General features: G+C 41.5%; 1 protein-coding gene across 4 annotated transcripts in view; it reads right to left on the reverse strand.

Annotated features, from left to right (window-relative positions):
* The window catches only part of AMOT (angiomotin), a 58,787-nt gene that overhangs the window by 16,154 nt on the left and 22,233 nt on the right, over window positions 1-20,400 (reverse strand). For all 4 annotated transcript variants that reach the window (XM_058536545.1, XM_058536543.1, XM_058536544.1 and 1 more), the window contains 4 exons: window positions 18,333-18,840; window positions 14,499-14,643; window positions 13,549-13,641; window positions 10,868-11,013 (listed from right to left, as the gene is read on the reverse strand). In XM_058536545.1, the coding sequence (XP_058392528.1) occupies window positions 10,868-11,013; window positions 13,549-13,641; window positions 14,499-14,643; window positions 18,333-18,840 (892 nt within the window). The remainder of the gene's footprint in view (window positions 1-10,867; window positions 11,014-13,548; window positions 13,642-14,498; window positions 14,644-18,332; window positions 18,841-20,400) is intronic.

Below are 20,400 nucleotides of genomic sequence, written 5' to 3' on the forward strand. Positions count from 1 at the left end.
ACAAACTTATCTCCTGTGCTAAGTTCCTCAAAAATGTTAGATCAGTAATTAGGACACACTGGGTCCCCAAATTCACCTTCCAATACCATCGGAAATATTAGTAGTTCCTTCTTAGCTGAAGAGAGAGGCCAGATAGTCAAATGGTTAAGGTCATAAGCTCTGGCCTCTGACTGCCCAGAATCCAAATCTTGGCTCTCCCACTCACTAGGTATGCAACCTCAGGCAAGCTACTTAATCTTCCTGAGCTTTCTTTTACTCATTCATCGATAACATGGAGATAATGTGATACACCTCTATAAGGATCAAATGAGATAACACATAAGTGCTTAATAGAGTGTCTAGTACAAAAAGTACTCAAAGTTGTTTTTCTTTTTTAAAGAAAAAGTTAATGCCAAGTCACACATGCTCTAGACCTCTCAACTTTGAACACTCACTCCAGATAGCCTTGACATGGTTCTCAGTCTCTCAGTAACTTTAACTATCACGTCAATGTCTAATTAAGGCATTAAAAACACAGCAATTTTCCCCCAGGGAGACATATAACACTAGGCCTGAAACACTTCATGCAATACAGCTGCACATATCTTTATAGGGGAAGGCCATTCATTGGAGATACAATTAGAAGCAAGCACTGAGTAGTGCAAAGACACCACAGTCTCTCAAAATGACATGATTTGGGGGGCATCTCCACTTTATGAGAAAGAAATGCTTTACCTGTGGTCAAAGGTACTGTTTAATTAAAGACCCTTAGGCAGAGCTCATCTACATACACACACACACACACACACACACACACACACACACAGACATACAAGTCAGAAATTTCTATTTGACAGCAAAGTAGAGGTAAAGAAATAAGGTGGCAATCAGGACACTTGGGTTCTAGTCCTAGTACTGCTCTTAATGGTAACTTGCTTCCCTATTCTCAGCCTCAGAGTCCTCACTTGTAAAAAGTAAGGGAAGTTTCAGGAGTCAGCAAACCAAAATGGTCAGCACCAGGCAAAATCCAGCCATGCCCATTCATTTATGTATTGGCTATGGCTGCCTTCCTGCTATAATGGCAGAATTGGACAGTTACAGTTGCAAAAGAAACTGGATAGTCCACAAAACTGAAAATATTTACTTGGTGGTCCTTTACAGATAAAGTGCCAGCCCCTGGAGTGATTTTCAAATTGTGTTCCAGAGTCCTAGTGTTTGGTGGAGTGCTACAGAGGCCACTGTTGTGGGTGAGTTGTATCAAGTGGCTTTTCTTTTATGTATGCTATATATTTGGGTTCTGCGGAAAACTTCATTTCAAAAAAAAATTGCCACATCTTTGTGTGTGTGTGTGTGTCTGTCTGTCTGTCTTTCCTGTATATGTCCTTGTGTGTCATCTGTCTTCCCTAGAGAATGTGCCTCCCACCTTACCTCGCTCTATCATCTTTTCACACTTGACATTTCAGCATGGTTAAATAACTTAAGGTTCCTGAAGACCCCATGGTGTTTTACCCCTCATTGCCTTTGGATACAGTGGTCTCTCTCTTAGGTATGCCCTGCCAACTAGGTTTTAAGAAGTTAAAAAAGAAAAACACAACACTAGGCTAGACAGATGATCTCAGATGATCTCTAATGGTCTTTTTTAAAGGGTCCCCCCCCCCCAAAGCCCCAGTAGATAGTTGTACGTCATAGCTGCACATCCTTCTAGTTGCTGTATGTGGGACGCGGTCTCAGCATGGCCGGAGAAGCGGTGCGTCAGTACGTGCCCGGGATCCGAACCCGGGCTGCCAGTAGTGGTCTTTTAATTCACAAATATTTTATAAATCTAAGATTCCTCTTTCCACCTTCAACACTGACCAATAACTAAGAGGACTAAGCATAATGGGATCCTAGAATTCTGTATAGGCACATTTGTGGTGATGAAAACAAAATAAAAGCGCTGCCTTAGTTTGTGTGTATGCACATGTAAGAGACAGAACATATAATGTGTGTACCCTCCATAGGATCCTAGATGATTTATTTTGCTATGTCTTCAGTATTCAAGGAAGTGAAAGTTCACTTGAAAAGTTTCCAAAGCCAAGGTAGTGGCTTGAGTCTAGAGATCAGTACCCATGGGCCCCTAGAAGCCAGAAGAAGCAGCCAGGTAAATCCATCATTTAAACCAAATTTCCCCTGGATAGTCAGTGAGTGGAGGAAATCACTCCATCCATTCAAGTTTTCTTACCAAATGCCAATTTTCAAAAACTTATCAAAGCCCCTCTTCCTTTGCTTTCCCTAATTTTATGTCCTCCTGATGCAGTTCCTTAAATCACTCTTACTTTCTGTCTTGATCTTTTAGACCCACTTTCTTTCCTACCCCAACCCCCACCTCCTGCTGTACCCCAAAGGTCCAAGCTATGGTAGTTTACTTTTCGGCCTCTATACCAACAGTTCTTAACTGAGGGTGATTTTCCCCCCAGGAAACATTTAGTAGTGTGTGGAGACATTCAATTTTTATAGCTGGGGGTAGGTTGCTACTGGCATCTCGTAGGTAGAAGCCAGGGATACTGCCAGTCCACAGTACACAGGACAGCCCCCTCCACAACCACCACCAATGAATTATCCAGCCCCAAATGTCAATAATGCTGAGGTTGAGAAACCTTGCTCTACACTTCAACACTACAGGAGATCTCCTTCATGCCAGACTTTCGCCAACTGCTTATATTCATATTTTAATGTTATCATGCTCTCTTTAGTCACAGACCTCCAGCTGAGTGCAAGATTTCTCACTCTGACACTTAACGTGCCCCAGACTGCTTTCATCTTTCCCCAAAATGCTATCCTTTTAATAGTTTAGTCATCATCATCATTTACTCTATTTTTCTAGTCTTCAAATCTATGAATTATTGTTCTTCCCTCTTTCCTTTGTCTACCATATCCAATCTATCCGTATCAATATGTCTTAACTCTAACATCTCTCATATTCTTTCATTTCCTTATATTTTTATAGCCTACATAGTTTAAGTCCTTATTTCACAACTAAATTATTATAACAATAACCTAACAGATCTCCTTACTTTCAGTTGCCCTCTGCCATCTGCACATAAGCACGTGCATGCACAGGGACAAACAAACACACAGTGCACACTCAATCGGTCCACCCTACGTAGTTGCTATAACAGACTTCCTCATGTAGTACATTATGGTGCTGCCTTATTTAAGAACAAAAGCAATCTACTGCTAGCACATCCATTCGGCTAGTATTGATCAGGTACCTACTATAGCCAAAGCACCATTACACCTCCTCTCTCACTTCTTTACACCATTGCTCCTCTCTCTCATGCTTATTTCAAACCACTTGACGCTTTTCAATTCCACCCCTCTGTCTACTGTTGCATTGCCCCCTGTCCAGACTAGATATGTCTTTTAAAAGTGCCATTGTCAATGTTCTTAGGCTTCTACTGCCTTAAAATTCTACCAGGCCTACTATGCAAATGATCAACCTTTGTATTAGTCTGATCATATCTTCACCCTTTCTCATCGTATCACTAAATCCTCCCAGAGTTCTTCCTTGAATCATCTTACCTGACTCTTGTTGCTGCTTTTCTCTAGAGCCTCTCATAATGTGTACTTTATTAGCAGTCATGTGCAGATTTATTCATTCACTCATTTACTCAAAAGATATTTACTGAATACTTATGATGTGCCAGGCCCTATTCTACATCTGAGAGCAGTAGTGATGCAATGGGAAGCAAGAGAAAGGCCCTGCCCTGTTGGAGGGTGGTATCCCATAAGCCACTTAAGGCGGGGTCCTTCTATTTTCCTTCATATCTCTCTTAAATTCTAGTTCTAGTTCACTGTTCACTACCTTGTTATTGACCATTGATATTAAATAACTGTCAAATACAAGAACAAAAATGAGCATAGCATCACTTGGCTATAACACTGTAAATATATAAATAATAAACACATACATTCATAAATGTATTTACTTTGCTTGGTGAGTCAAGAAAAGGATTTCAAATCATTTCTATTAAGAGATAAGTTTTTAAAGGGGAATCATAAAGTTGGGAGAAAGAACAGCAGGAAGGCAACCTATTGAAGAATAGGGCAAATACTCTTGAGCTCAATCAATCATATTTTTCCATTGCACTTCTGCAATAATTTGAACCCGTTCCCAAACATTTGGCAGATCTCTTAACCCCCTTCTGACTCAGGAAAATCTGATCCCTGCAGATGAATACCACGTGATGGCATCTCTTCCCTCCTTCCAACAACTGTGGATGTCTTTCAAATTTATTTTTTAAAGGATGGTTATATACAAAACTACTTCTAGAGCCCCTGAAGTTACTCATTTGTTTCAGCCATTTGCAAGGAAGTGATTTAATCATTAACCTCCATTTATTCACTGGTGGGTAAAGCATAGGATGGGATATTTTGGAATTAAGAGATCTCAGTTTTCTCCTAGATTTATAACTAACTGTATAATCTGTCTGCGCTTTAATTTCCTAATCTGTCAAAAAAGGATAAAACTTGCAAGGTTCATAGCAGAGCTATAATACATTTGGAAATATTTTCAAAAGTTAAAAAATACATTGAGGAGGTAGGGATGAATATGCAGAACACAGAGGGTTTTTAGGGCAGTGAAAATACTCTAAGATACCATAATGATGAATATATGTCATTATACATTTGCCCAAACCCATAGAATGTACAACACCAAGAGTGAACCCTAATGTAAACTGTGGACTTTGGGTGATAAGGATGTGTCACTGTAGGTTCATCGGTTGTAACAAATGTACCACTCTGGTGAAGGATGTTGATGGTGGGGGAGGCTGTGTATGTATAGGGGTGGGAGGTATATGGGAAATCTCTGTACCTTCCCCTCAATTTTGCTGTGAACATAAACTTTACAGTATTAATATATAATAAAAAATATATACAGATGGACAGGTAGAGGGGGTGTACTATTATTGCTAGCTGGATGAATACCAACATATACACACAGTCCATTGGCTAAAGGACATTGAAACTAACAATACAAAACTAAGTACAGTGCCACAGAGGACATCTTTCATTATGTCTGATTTTCTTCTCCTCTTCTATTGCTCCCAACTCCAAAGACTCACTGTATCACAAATGTCACAACTGAAGCGTACTTTCTTTGTTCCTCTCCTTCATATAGCTAGTTATATGTTGCTTCATGAGCCTTCGGTGACTTCCATTTGATTTGATTTAGCCTTACCCAGGAGCCCCTGGCTCCAAGTAAGAGTTTCCTCTGAAGCAATTTGGTAATACTACCCTGGTATTAGCAAGCTGCCTCTGTCCATTGCCAAGAGACTGTGATCCACTGGTGGATATTAAAAGAACTGAAGAGTAGAAAACCACCTCTAGAAACTTGCTACCAAGGGAATGGAGTTCATTCTGTTAAGGAAACTAAAGAAAAATATGCAAGGCTTCCAATTTGGGAATTTCAAAAGCCAAAATCATAGGAAAAACTGAGAAAATCAAGTTCTGAGAGGTCACTCCATCTCTGTTTGGGATGGGGACATAATTTCTTAAGATATTGGGTGGAGCAACACCTACTTCAAAGAAAATACACTGCCATAAAGATGGAAAATGTCATCCTTAGATGAAATGTCGCCAACAATTCATTAAAATAACACTCTGAAAGATTCCTGGGTAGATATATACTTACTTGAATTCCTATTAACACTCTAAATATACACATAATTCACACCCTCAGATCTTCCATCCACATTTATAATCCATCATAACCATTATGTGAGTTTTAGCTACACCAACAAAATCCTATTGTTTGAATATTATTTTGGATTAGACATATAAATGTCTATGTTTAGGACATCTTTCTCTAATATTGGGAAAAGAAGACACTAGTTATGGTTACCTGTGAATAAGTGTGATAGCAGAAAATTATGCAATTCGAAAACCAAAGAGACAAATCAAATAAGTGGTAAGGGATCCAGAAATAAGAGAATATATCAGCCATGAAGAATAATGGTAGAAATGGAGTGAAATAATATGAATTTAGTTTTGTAGAATTGAGTGAAGTGGCAAGAGGACTCTGAAAAAATGCACTGCCGCCAAGAGTTATCACTACAATGTGTAAATCATCACCAGCCATTGCAGTTCAGAAAAGGTTAACACTTGGGCTCCTTTTTCCTGAATCTCTGCGGCTGTCATTCTAGCCTAAAGCCCAAGAACAAGGCTTGCTGGCTCTTTTTGTCAGACCTCCCACATTCCACTCTGTCCCTTCCTGTGCATTCTGCTCAGTAAGCAGCCCACCCGCAGCATCTTTCCTCTTTCATCTTGCCAGGACCTTTTTCCCACCATCCCTGAAACAATTATCCAAGCAGTGGTTCAGCTCTGGATCATCATAAGACAGCAGCCAGCCAGGAGCATGGGCTCCTTGAGTCTTGTGAGTGGATATGCCAGGCATCTGTCGAAACTCTCCAGTGAGGTCAAATTAGTGGGGGGCAGGGAGACGTCTCTTTGAATGGGAGAATACCACGGTTGCTGTAGGACACAGAGTTCTTTTGACTTGAAGTTTAATGAGGCTCCACTTCAATAGCACCTACGTGTCCCAAAAGATAAGGGCAAGGATGGAAAGGCACCATTTACCTCAGCTGGCTGCCAGCTATAGATTGGTGGCAAGACCTGGATCATAGTGACTCACCAAAAACACAGTTCTGCTCTTTAGTTAGAGTGCTATCTTCTTCCCAGCAAGATACCTCCCTCAATGTCAGCAGAGCAGGGTTCGTGAGAGAATCTATGCAGAACTTGGAAGAGGAAGGAAGTTGTGATTGCAGGAGTAAGCCTGAGGTACCATTTCTATGTAGAGCCTAGAGCAGAGTGAATGTAGAGTATGATAGGCAAGAGACTTAACGGGATTAGAAAGATAGAATGGATTTCAGGAAAAGCATCTAAATGAAGACTTTGTAGAGAAACACATAAATGCATGCAAGGGTCCTCAGACCATTAAAGTAATCATAATCTTTCCCTGATAATCTTTTTTTTATTGAGATATAATTGACATATAACAATATATTAATTTCAGGTGTACAACATCATGATTCAATATATGTATCAACCTGACCATCTTGATGCAATGAAAAATAGTTACCTGAATGACCTTGCACTTAATAGGTTAAGAAAATACTCCCTAGACAAAAGGCTTAATTTGGGAACGTTTCCCTAATTCTCATTTGCTAAGTAGACTAGAGAGGTTTTCCCTGGAAGAACTTCTAAGGAAAACTCACAGTGCCATTTGTAAGCCATAACTAAATTATCTATTCATATGAGACATAAGCAGGTCATCTAAGATATCCCTCTACCTTCAAACATGACCTTACCTGAGCTGTCTCCAACAGAGAGAAGGATACAGTTTCTACTCATGAATACCCTTCTTGATTTAGAAATGTTCACTAATTTTGTGAAGGAATCACAATGAAGACTCCTTACTATTTTAGTTTCACAGCTACCTGTTCATCTTAAATACCTCCTTAGTGTTCCATACTTAAAATTTTTACCCCAGAAAGAATGAGGACTAACAAGGGTTGAGTCACAGCAGAAAAGCAAAACTTCAATTATCAATTCCTGTATTTGAGGATAAGGGAAAGGAATGTTTTCCTTTACATATTGTAGAGGAGATAAGACAAACACCACCCAGGAGCAAACCCAGCTCTGACAGGCTGCTAAAACAAAAAGGCAAATAAGAATCAGTGGATTTTCCCTGAGGTGTGCGTTCAGGCCTCAACATGTGCTAGAAGCGACCTGGCTTGAGAGTCTGGAAGATATTGCATGGCCTCTGCCTCTGTGATTCCACCGGGTAGAAGGCTCCCAGCCTGCTCTTCCCGTCAAATGTTCCACCTCCTTTAGCAACAGCAACTCAGAATTTCCCAACAACTAGACTCCATGCAAAAGTATAAGTTGAATGAGGACTAAAAGATTAACAATAATTGATGAGCTCATTTGAGATATCTTGCCACTAGATGCCATCATTCAATCCTAGCCCAATATTTAGAATTTCTTTAAATTGTAAATCTATGTATTTTGGGGCATGGCCCTGGAAAATGACTAAAAATCTCTGGAACAAATGCCAGGAAAAGCCTCAGAAGTCTGAAGCCAGAAATATATTTCAGGCAACTGTTTCAGTGAGGGCTGCCCAGGGGGAACTACAGATTAACATCCTCTCTGCACATGTATATTATTTTCATGATTAACAAACAGTTACCACTGAGCCCTCAGACACTGCAAACCAAGATGGTTGCAGTCTTTGTCCCCATTTATCTCCAACTGGATGGGCACCCTTCCTGGAGAGGCAGCAGGGCTGCATATACACCCCAATCTCAAAGCAGTCTGGACAAGCTTCTCATAGCCTGTTGAAAAAGAGGGGCCCAACGGGTAAAGCAATTTTTTTAAAATTAAAAGATGCAGAGGTTACTAAATCTGAACAGGCGCCCACGTTTTCTTTTTGGGAGTGGAACCAAAGGATGATTCAGACAGAGAGACAGGCAGCAGGGTCTATGGAATGAAGAGTCATGAGATTCCAGTTTTATTCCTGGCTCTATCCAAGACTTGCCATGTGACCACCAGCAAGCTACCTCTTCTCAGCGGGTCTCTCAGTTTTCCCTTCTCTAAAAAACTACAGTCTTATCCTCATCCTGTAATTTATTCTGTGATTTACTCACTAAAAAGGGAAGGAAAGGAATATACGGGGTACAGCAAAAGGCCAAAGGGCATGCTACGCTCCTTAGACCTGGACACCAGGCATACACAAGTATTCCTCATTTTCAATAAAGCAGCTTAGCAGTATTTCTGATGTAGGCAACTGATGATGCAGGACATTCATCTAACTTTACACAACCTAAACTTTAACAATTAAGCAGTTCAGGTTAAAAGACACCATAGGTTAGATGGCATTACCTACTGCAAAAGTATGAAACCACAACCCAGCTCCAACAAGCATTTTAATACCCAAAAAAGAAAGCAAAGGGCATCTGTAAGTCAGGAGATGTCTAGAAATTGTAACCATTCTTACTGAGGGAGAGGAAGCAGGCAATGAATGAAGGTAGGAAAGATACCTAGCATATAATAGCCACCATGCTGAGGGCTTGGTCACTAAACACTTTTTTTGTCTCAAGTTTATAAAGCTTTCAACTTGTTATAATGGAAGCTATTTTTTCTCTTAAAACAAATCAAATTTTAGAATAGAGAAGGCAGTGAGATGTGAAATTTTCTTTACCAAGTTACACTTTAGCATCAATTTTTGCTGGAACACATTCAGTCCCTAAAGTGCAAAACATCTAAGAGTTAGTACTACTCCAATACAGTAGTCTCCCCTTACCCACAGTTTCACTTTCTGTGGTTTCAGTTATCCGCAGTCAACTACTGTCCGAAAATATTAAATGGAAAATTCCAGAAATAAACAATTCATAAGTTTTAAATTGCATGCCGTTCTGAGTAGTGTGATGCAATCGCCCACCATCCCGCTCCATCTTGCCTGGGATGTGAATCATCTCTTTGTCCAGCGGATCCACATTGAATATGCTACCTGCCCATTAGTCACTTAGTAGCCTTCTTGGTTATCAGATCAACTGTCATGGTATCTCAGTGCTTGTGTTCAAATAACCCTTATTTTACTTAATAATGGCCCAAGAGTAGTGATGCTGGCGATTTGGATATGCTAAAGAGAAGCCGTAAAGTGCTTACTTTAAGTGAAAAGTGAAAGTTCTTGAATTAATAAGGAGAGAAAAAAATTGTACGTTGAGGTTGCTAAGATCTACAGTAAGAATGAATCTCCTACCCATAAAATTGTGAATTGTTATAATTTTTCTATTTTATTGTTGTTAATCTCTTACTGTGCCTAATTTATAAATTAAACTTTATCATAGGTATCTATGTATAGGAAAAAACACAGTATACACAGGGCTGGGTATTATCCACGGTTTTAGGCATCCACTTGGAGTCTTGGAATGTATCCCTTGTGGATAAGGGGGGGGGACTACTGTACAATGACAACTGACATCCAAGATTAATTAATGACAAGCCAGCGCCAAAATTCCCTCTATTTCACATGCACAGTTTAGTGTTGCAATTGAGTAACATTTACATCAAGACAAATCAGATACATATTAATCACATGCTTAGTAGTTTGGGGGCCCTTGCATTTGTCAAGGGAAGGCTCCATTCTTGCACACAAATAACTGACAACTTCACCCCACCACATGCCTACATTCCAGAACCTAGCCAATGAGAGCCAACGCACAGCTCTTGGCCTGCCATAAACTGTAAAATTGTCCCTAGGTCCCATCCTTTCCCAGATCCTCTAAGATTGCTTCTATTCCAAAACCAATCTGCAAAATAAACCCAACAACAAAAGGCATAGCCTTCAAGATTCACTTTTTACCTGAAAAGGGACAACTTCCTACTGAGCATGGGGAGACAAGGACCATTCTGATTTCAAGATCTTTGGAGTACTTAAAATATCTGGAATCATTTTCTAGCTCTTACAAATAAAGCTTTAAAGCCCTGTAGGGGCAGGAATTAAAAAATATATATATATCTGTCACAGGCTTAAGGCAGGGCTAGTTTCATATAAGAACCTGGGAGGAGGGGTTAGCTTATTATATGAATGATCAAAGGGAAATTGCTCCTTGACCTTGGTGATTTTCTACTCTGGAGTAAAAGGAAGGAACTTGCAGAGAAGAGAAAAGAAATCAAAGTCCATTCACATCAGCATAGCTATAACTAGAAGTAGCAGATGGTACCTTCTTACCGTTGGAGGATTGTGTAGCTGCCAGTTCACCAAAATGGGGATCCTCCCAGTGCCCTTGATTTCTCAGCTGTTCCACTCTCAGGCTCATATGCTAGCTGAGGAAACCATACATACCTCTTCTTCCAGCTTTACCACCTTGGCCTGGGCATTGCTCAGGGCCTGGTCTCGGATTTCAATGTGTCGCCTTTGGTCCTCATTGGTAGAACGGGCAGTAGCCAGCTCTGCTTCTAGCTTCTCCTTCTCCCGCTGGCTTTCCTTATCTATCAGAACATGAAATATCAATACTGCCATTCTGAAACTGGCTCAAAACCTTACCTGAGCAAAACTGACAGTCATGCTCATTATTAGACATTCTAGTGTTCTAACACACAGCTAAAAGAACCAGGATGCCCAAGATCTGGACTCTATCACTGGCTCTACCAATAATTTACTGTGTACATTCAGAAAAGCCACTTAACAATGGTTGTTCTGCAAAAGCAATAAGAAAGTAAATGTAAAAATTGTCATGGAAAGTATTACATAAAGGAGAATACACAAACACACATGTCAGAACAAGTAAGCTTGTCTCCTCCATTTTATTTCTTTAAACGGTCTTGTACTGGCAAAAGAACAATTGAGCCCCCCCAAATTTTCTACATTGTTTCCTCATGACAGTATGTTAAATCAATCTAAAAATGTTATTTCATAAAATGTATAAAACCTCAAATCCCACCTTTTACTCACTCACATTATTTTCTGACTGAGATCAATTCAGGATTGCATTGTACCTAAAGATGACCAGACACGTGTAATTATACCCCATGCCTTTCTGGGTCCCTCTTCTTTTAACTAGGACGGAACTCACACCAGAAACTCAAATGAGCAGATTTGATTTTTCGTTTGGAGGTAGAGGGTCCTTCCTCCCAAGACCTTGATACTTAAATTTGTAGGAGAAACTTTAATAGGGCAGCCTCGCCTTCCTTCCCACTCTGACTTTATGTATCTATTCAGATGTATCTCAAAGAAATGAACATTTGCTGAATACTTATTGCATACCAAGTATTGTACTAACTTAATCCTCAGAACAACCACACAAGGAAGGTATTATTCTCTTCTCCATTTTGAGAAAACAGAGACTCAGAGGGCTTGAGTAACTTGCACAAGGTCCCACACTGGGAATAGTGGAGCCCACACTTAAGCCCAGGTTGTTCCAAACTCTTTCTACTAGACTAGACTGCCTTCTTCTAGGGTTGAATTGGTTTGGCCTCTCTAGAGTAGCTGAAGCACATTCCCAAGGGAGGCTTTTCAAGAGGGCTTTCTTGGCTCCTGCCATAGTTCCAACCATGCAGCACCCTGTCGATGTGCAAAGGCAAAAGAAATTAAGAAGCCGTAAGTCATGCCCTCTTCCCTGCCTACTAGGTGGAGTCCACTTTTATCTTCTAGAACCATTTTACAGTCTTTCACCCCACTATTAACACAGTTTTATCTACTAAATTACCACATTTTATAAACCAGTGGCAGAGCTTCTAGGACACCTGAAATACCATCTCCACACAGGAGAAGTGTGAACTAGCAGATCCAGGGCAAGAATCCATACATTTTTAGTTTAGTTCTGTTTTGTCCTGGGAGGTGTCCACTCTCCCCACCAGTGAACTAGCTTCCTGGGTAACCATGACACCACGAAAGCAACTTCACAACAATTTACACTAGGCATTGATGACACCAGAAAAACTACATTCCTTCCTCTAAGACATACTGACAAAGGAACAGGAGGTTCAGTGAAACAAGGAAGAAAAAAGCCCCAGTCCTGAAGCCAGAGCACAACAGAGCAACCCAGGAAGGGAGGAGGATAATGTAACTGAAGATCAAATAAACTTGTAAAAGCTGACTGGAAGCTGCATGGAATGACTTGAAAGGGTCATGTGGAGTCCCAGCAAAGATGGGGCCTGACAAGTTCCCACCAAGCACTACTCCAGCTGGGAGCCGCACTGAGGGAGGCTGGCGGTAGCGGACACCAACAACGGGTATCTGTAGAAGTGAGGCTAGTTCATCTGTTTCCCCTGAACTCATTCTCCCTATGGACTCAATCCACTGTGTAGTCTTTGTTGCTGGTTTAACTGTGGCAACTGGAAAGAATAGGATATTGTCTAGCTGGGTGGAGTCCATTAGGGACCGATAAAGAAGAGGATTAATTCATTGTCATGGTCCTAGGAGTATTTCCAGACAAAGGAAACACTATTATGAGGAAGACATAGCTCTAGCCTCCCCCACACCAACCAACTCCACAACCAGAGTCACTAATTCAGGCCATAGCAGTGGTCCCCCTCTAGCTACCCTTGCAGTCTGCCAACATGTAATGATATGATAGAATACAGGGTGTTTAACTAAGCGAGACCCAGGTGCAGGTTAGGTATTCCAAACACTCATCATCAGTCCTGCATGTTAATCCCATCTCTACCAGGGCCAGCACCTGTGCCTTCAATAATAAATCCCTTCAACATTAAGGGACCCCATGCTCCATAAAGGACCCCACTAAGGTCCTTTTCAGCTAGCCATGATGAAAGCAGGGATTTCAAGGGGCTTCTCTGATTTGATACAGAAGGAGCCATGTTGATGTGACTAGACTAGATGTTGTGGCAAGCAGCCTTCTTGGCCTAGAAGGAAAAGAACAAAATCTCCCAACTTCATGCTTGAACAGAAAAGAATCCCTAGATGCCTCTAGCTGTTCTGGAAGGCTAAATAGAACTATGTAACCTTTTCACACACTTCACTCCCATCCATACATTAATACCTGCTGCTGAAGCTTTCAGACTTACTTTTTGCAAAGAGCTGAGAGATGGTTTTTCTGGTATCCTCTGACCCCTCATATTCCTTCTCTGCAAGCTGCTTGTTGGCAGTCTCTAGACGCTCTGTGAAATTTGGAGACAATCAACAAGGCCTCATATACAAACTTCCAAGCGCATGAAGTTCCCTCTAAATACTGATCTTGGGCAAAACAAGCCTGCTTCTTCTTGTTACACAGGAACGGGTGACACAGACATAGGTTTGCAAGTGTGGAACCTAAAACAATACTAGACCATGGCAGGAGGAGGTGAGTACTTAACACTTTCACTGCTCACCGACAAAACCTAACTGCAGAATTCTTAATTTCAATGGAAGAATCTATCCCTAAATATATGATATCTTTCATTCACCAGGAAAAAGAGCATCAAAATTATTATGAAGTCTTCAAAATCATGTAATGCCAAATCTGGAAGGGGACTTTGGGCAGCATCTAGTTCAGTTCCCACATTCTATAGATAAGATAACCTAAACCCAAAAATAGAAATTACCCCCAAGGTTATCAGTTTTGAAGGTGCTAAAGGTGGTCATTTCTTACCATCTTCAATATTATTATGTTAAGGTAAAAATACAAGGAGAAAGTCCAGAAACAATGGAGGATATCACCATTTCAAGCTTACACTGCCAAAAGACAGGCCTCTGCAAAACCTATAAAGGAAGAGAGGCAGCACGGATTGTGGGGGCAGGCCAGGTGAATCCAGGAGTCCCAGGAGGGACACTGTCTGATTAACACATCAGCTCATCCCACTTTGATTAAGCAAGCTTGGGACCAAGTACTAGTGCAGTCACAAAAACTTAGCCTGATCCATGCCCTGCAATTTACTGACCATACTAGTGGGTTGGACAAGCCCTAAGAGCCTCAATGTATACTTCTTAGCCTTTCCATTCACCATCTTGGCTGATGCTTCAGAGGTGATTCACCCACCTCTCAGATCCCTGTTGAAGTCATGCATCCTCCGAATTTCGCCCTCGAGCTTGTTTCTCATGGCTTTCTCCAGGGCCTCTCTTTTGGAGGATGACTTCACAAGGTTCTCATATGCCTCTGAGACCCGTTGGATTTCTGTCTCCACCTGGACCAACAACAAAAAAAAAAGAAAGACAGTAATGACGGTAGAAAGTTGAATGGGAAAATGGTCTGAAAACATATATGCAAATCCTTAATGACAGCTTCTCCCAGGGCTTTACGGATGGCCAGGAGGCAGGCATAACACAGTCAGATGAGAAAAATTTCCCAGAAGGATTTCTAAGTTCAATCTTAAGTTCAGTAATTAACACACAGGGTCATGAGATTTCCTAAGGTTAAAAACAAATACAGTTTCTGCCTTCAAAGAAGGTGGTAGGAGAGAATAAATTTCTTAAGTATAGTTATAAACGATTTTCATTTCTGAGTAAGAATTTTCTTAATTTTGAAAATGTTAATAATAATGTACATAGTATATATATATATATATATATATAATGTTATTCAGAGCATCCAAAGGGATTTCACACGTTTATTTCAATTCACCCTGATATCTGCCTTCACAAGGATATCTCTCCCCATTTTAACAAAGAAAAGTGTTAAATCGCCTTTTCTGAGAAGTCAGTGGCAAAGGCGAACCCTAAAAATTCTAAACTTCAGCCTTATTGCAGTAGTTCATTTCAACTTAACAAACATTTACCAAGGGCCAAATATTTACAAGAACTCTTTAAAACACTGTGGGTTGTATAAATATGAACGAGGGCATTCTTGTTGCCCCCAAGGAGCTTTCAATCTAATCAAGTAAAAGAATATAGGGAAAGATACATTATTAAGAAAAGTAGGAGTAGTGCTATAAAGTGCAGGGGAGGAAGAGGTTATTCCTGATTGGGGGTTAGGGGAGAGGCAAGCAATTTCAGGGAGGAGGTGGCATTTAGAGTCAGATTCTGAAAGCTGGGTCAGATTTCAATGAGCAGAGGTGAGGGGAAGGGTATTCTATTCTAAGTGAGCAAATGCATTCCCACAATGACCAGTAGTCTTGTTTGGCTGGACACTGTGGAGTACACAGAGAGAAGCTGGTGAAATCGGGCTGCAAAGACAGACTGGAATCAGATCATAAAAGGGCTTTAATGTCAGGTATTTGGACTTTATCCCGTAGTCAGTGGGAAACCAGTACAGATTTTTGAACAGAAATTCATGATCAGAGTTGTATTTTATGACACCCCTGCAAATCTTGTAAAATAGAGAAAAAAAGCCACCTCAAAGAGAAAAGGTCTTGCCCTGAATCAGCCCAAATCAGGAAGAAAACAAGAAATTAGACTCCAGAGTCTTTCTGTAAGCAGTATAGCTTCATTGCACATATAATAACCACAGAGATATTTGCATATAATTTGTATAAGACAAATAAACCCCCTGGTGTATTAAACAATTTTCAAATTAAATTTGACTCCTGCAACCATTCTGCATTCCTTCTCAGTTTTCCACTATCCTCCTCAACAAAGCTCAGAGTACTTTATGGGGAAAAATATCACGCCCCCAGTGGGAGACTGGGGGAAAGGTGGGGATACCAAACAACTCAGATTCCACCTGCCCCAGCTCCCAAATTATGCCTGAGGCTGGACTGCCTGCAAACAAATGAGGCTTACACCACAGAAAAGAGCAGACTTGAGAGTGTTTTTCTCCTTGCAGATGGCACCAAGATAGAAGCACAGAAGGTGAAAACTGGTGAATGGCATTTAGAGACAAGATCTGCAAGGCCTGAGCCTGATAAAGCTTTTGCATGAAATTCAAGTGGTGGGTAGAGAAAATAAACATTTGCATTTGAAAGAGCAGGCTTGGTGTTGGTCTGCTCTGGGCAGCCTTTAGAGTGCAAGGCTTTTCAGTTCTCCACAGAATGCCATACCTGGAAGGCAATCCCTTTACTCAAGTTATTCAGAGTACTATTTCAAGATGTCGTAGCAATCCTTTCCCTACCCCCTGTGTAGATACCGTACCCTCCAAAAGAGCAAGTTATATCTCAGTCAACAGGACTTTTCAGGAAAAGAAGTCACAGAAGGGCCTATCCACCGGCTTCATCTGGGTCTTGGTCCGGGCATGGGAGAGTGAGGGTGGTGGCGGGTTTCCATTCTTATTCTGTCAACTTATTCCCCTCATGAGCCTCAGGCCTTCTTATTTTTTCCAGCACCAGCTGATATCTACCTTATTCTCCTCACTTTCTTTTTCCTCTTCTAACCTACTTGTGCCTCTAATCCACTGCAGCATTGGGTGGCCTTCACTTCTCCCAACACTCAAACTGTGCCAATTACACTTGGTTGAGGCATCTTTCCCCATACTGGGGAACAAACAACAACACAAATCCTATTCTGCTCCTCTTCCTTGTCATGCACCCTCCCTCTCAAAAAAACCATCAATATGGATCCTTTGGAAAAAGGGCCTATAGAATATCTGGGTTCATCCTTCAGTTACTGCATCAAAGATGGGGGAGGGGCCACCCTGAAGAGAGAGTTTGGGGAGGTACGTCAACTGTTAAACCTAATCAGCCAAACCGGGCCAGTCTGCTCCTAGTGTGTGAGTATCATTAATTTATTGCACCAATGTGATAGGGGGTATATTTAATATGAGAAGAGGGAGAAAATTTTAAATTGGGGGGAAAGCCAGGGAGAAATCATTCTCACTCAGCCCCAACAACCCTCACCCAGATTTGGGAACACTGAGGGGGGGCGTTCTTGCTACATAAAAATACTTAACTGATAGTAAGCTCTCCTCTCCCCTTTAGAACCCAGATATGGTGTTTACAAATTCTTGCTTCATTCAGGCCCCTGAAATTTCCACTCCTGGGTGTATCCTAAGGACAGAGCTGCTGAACAATACCAGGCAACCTCCTCTCCCTCCTCCACCTTCACCCTCACCTCCCTACACAGTTCACGTTGTTAGAAGATCAAACCACATGAGCTCCACAATGACAAAAGCTGCAAAGAGGCTGCCAACGGTATGACCCTATTCACCAACAGCAACTGGAAGCCAAGAGCTAAGGTTCCTAGCTCAGGGCTCTCAAGAGCTGAAGTCCCAGCTGCAGGAGACAGGAGGGGCCCAGGGAAGCATGTGAAATGGGGACATACACTCTTTTTTCTACTTCCTCAGCCTAGGGCTATCACCTGTCACCCAGCTGTGCTGCTAAGCCCCTGTTGCCCCCGCACACTCTCCAGAGAAAGAGAACAGATGTTGAATTTGAGCTGCAGGGAAGGACCAAAGCAAGAAAGGTGAAAAGGAAGGAGTGTTGAGAAAGAGTTACTATGAGAACTCCCACTCAGCAAAGTACTCTAAGCCCCTTCCAGAACAAGGCAGGGCAGGATCTAACTTCAGTGATGAGATTTTTCTAGGAACCAGGGTTCTTTACTTAAGATTCAAATTCAGTATTTGGGAAAATATAATCAAGAACAAAAGTCTTTATGCTGGCAGGTCCTTCACCTACACAGACATCGACATCTTGAACTTATGAAGAAGCTTCTGTGCCTTTTGGAATTCTAAAACAATCAATTAAGTTTTCTTTAGGGCTATGGTGTCTGGGAAAACTGTATAAATATGTCTTTTTTCTCCTCACATAAATGTGAAATGATACTTCTCCAAGAAAGACAGGTAGAAAGCTTTTTCCCAAGTTTAAGCCATATCTAACCTTCAGATGTAAGAATCCTGAAGACCTGCCCATAAGTCATGCGGGCACCAACAAGTGGAGACTTTTGCGTCAATATTAAGCAAATAAGACTTAAGAGAGACTCTAATATCCCAAAACGGGGGCCTCACCTTCTGCAGTCTCGCCACCTTCTCATAGCATCCTTCCAACTCCTGTCGCAAGTTCCGGTTCTCATCTGAGAGAATCTCAACCATCTGTTGGGCTCTGGAAACAATGGCAAAAGGGTCTGCTGGCATTGGCTGATAAGAAGCAGATGACTGCTGAGCCCGAGGCATAGCTGAATAGGCTTCTCCTGGCTGTTGTTGCTGCTGCTGCTGCTGGTGATGGTGGTGGTGGTGTTGCTGTTGCTGCTGCTGCTGCTGCTGACTCAGGCCAGGCTGGGTGAGACGGTAATGATCTCCTTGATGAGCCTGGTTAGGAAGGAAATGCTGCTGTGCCCTAGGCAGGTGAGCTGAGTGGTCTCCTTGGTTAGGGACCAAGGCGTGTTGGGCAGGTGACAATCTAGTGGATGGTGGAGACTGCAGCAAGGTCAAGGAACCCCCAGACGTGAGAGAAGAAGTAGGGCTGTGAGGCTGAGAGTTCCTGGCTGACAATGGCAATGAGATGTCCTGCGTTGGCCTGTAAAACATGGAGGGCATGTTCAGGTTAATCTCTCTCTGAAGGCACCGGGGGAGAAGGGCACAAGCAAGTGAGATGAGGAGGCTTCCAGTGCCCCCCAGGACACCTGCAAAAGTAGGGACGGGAAAGGTTAGACCTCAGGATCTCTACAGTCCTTTCCAGGCCTGACCTTCTGTGTGCCTGACAGACAGAGGTGTGATCCCATGGAAGACTGAACCAGAATCTCAAAGGTCGCTTTGTGAAAATCTAAGTTACGTATGCCTGTGCACCCATTGCTCAAATCTAAGCATTTTAAATGAGTCTTCCACAAGGTAATTTTCACCTCATTATTTTCAACTAAACCTCTTCCGACATTCTATATGTGGTCCAGCACATGTAAAGAGTCAAATTTAGAAAATATATTCCACTTGCCCAGAAGGAAACAGCAAACTGCAGTCAAAACAACCCCTATCTTGCTATCTGCAACTCTTTGATAATTCAAATATTCACAGAAAGTTACTTGAGGATATGTAGATATTTATTACATTAGAGACACCAAATAACTATTATTGATTATAGTTATTAATAATTGAATGATGCCTATGAGCAGCAATAATATCAAGACTTGGAGAGGATTACAGTCAACACAATCATACTAGTTTTGATGTACTGAATCATAGAATGTAAGAACTGGAAAGATCTTAAAGAAATAATTTAGTCCAACACTGACATTGGACAGAGTGGGAAACAGGTCCAGAGAGGGGAAGCAATCTGCTAAATATTACTGAGAAAGTTGTGGTAGTGCCAGGGTAGAACCCTTGTTTCCCAATTCCCATTTTCAGGCTCTTTCCACTACCAGAATGCATTGATTTCCACACACTGATGTTCAGATTCCCAGCCTATTGCTTATAGAAAGTTCCAGAAAGAAAACTTTGGTATATTGTTTGTGTGGCTTCACCATTTCGGTACCTAATATACCAGACTCTTAGCCGCTCGGAATATGTGAAAGGATCACTTCCACCATCACCACTACCAGGAAGAATCTCTGTCAGTATACACTGAAGACAAAAAGCTTGTTCACCTCACAGCCCGTGCCCAACTAACCTCATATACTCCCACATCCTGTGGATGTTTGTCCTACGATTGATATTTCCTAATCCAGGGAAGACAGATGGCTAAGAGCATGGGATTTGGATCCCAACAGAGTTTGGAGACCTTTTCTACCGCTTACTAGCTGTGTAACCTTGCTCAAGTTACTTAATCTGCATGAGCCTCTTTCGGTTGTTCCTGAGGTCACAAATGAATTACAAAAATACTGGGCTCTTCTCATTTTTGTGCTCAATAAGAATTACAAAAAGTCTCTTATCTACCTCCCAGTGAGATAGGTTGACCCTGTTAGTGATTTTACTTATGGGATATCCATTTAATCTTTGCACTAAATTGCAAAAAATTCATGGTGAAACTGGGACAAATCACCAGGAGCAATTAACTTTTAACTGGCATTCCAGATGCTAAAGCACGTCCTTCTCACACACACTCATTATCATTGTTGTTCATTTATCTATCCCTACAAGAGATCCT

This window comes from Diceros bicornis, chromosome X, assembly GCF_020826845.1.
Source record: "Diceros bicornis minor isolate mBicDic1 chromosome X, mDicBic1.mat.cur, whole genome shotgun sequence".
Taxonomy (NCBI): Eukaryota; Metazoa; Chordata; class Mammalia; order Perissodactyla; family Rhinocerotidae; genus Diceros; species Diceros bicornis.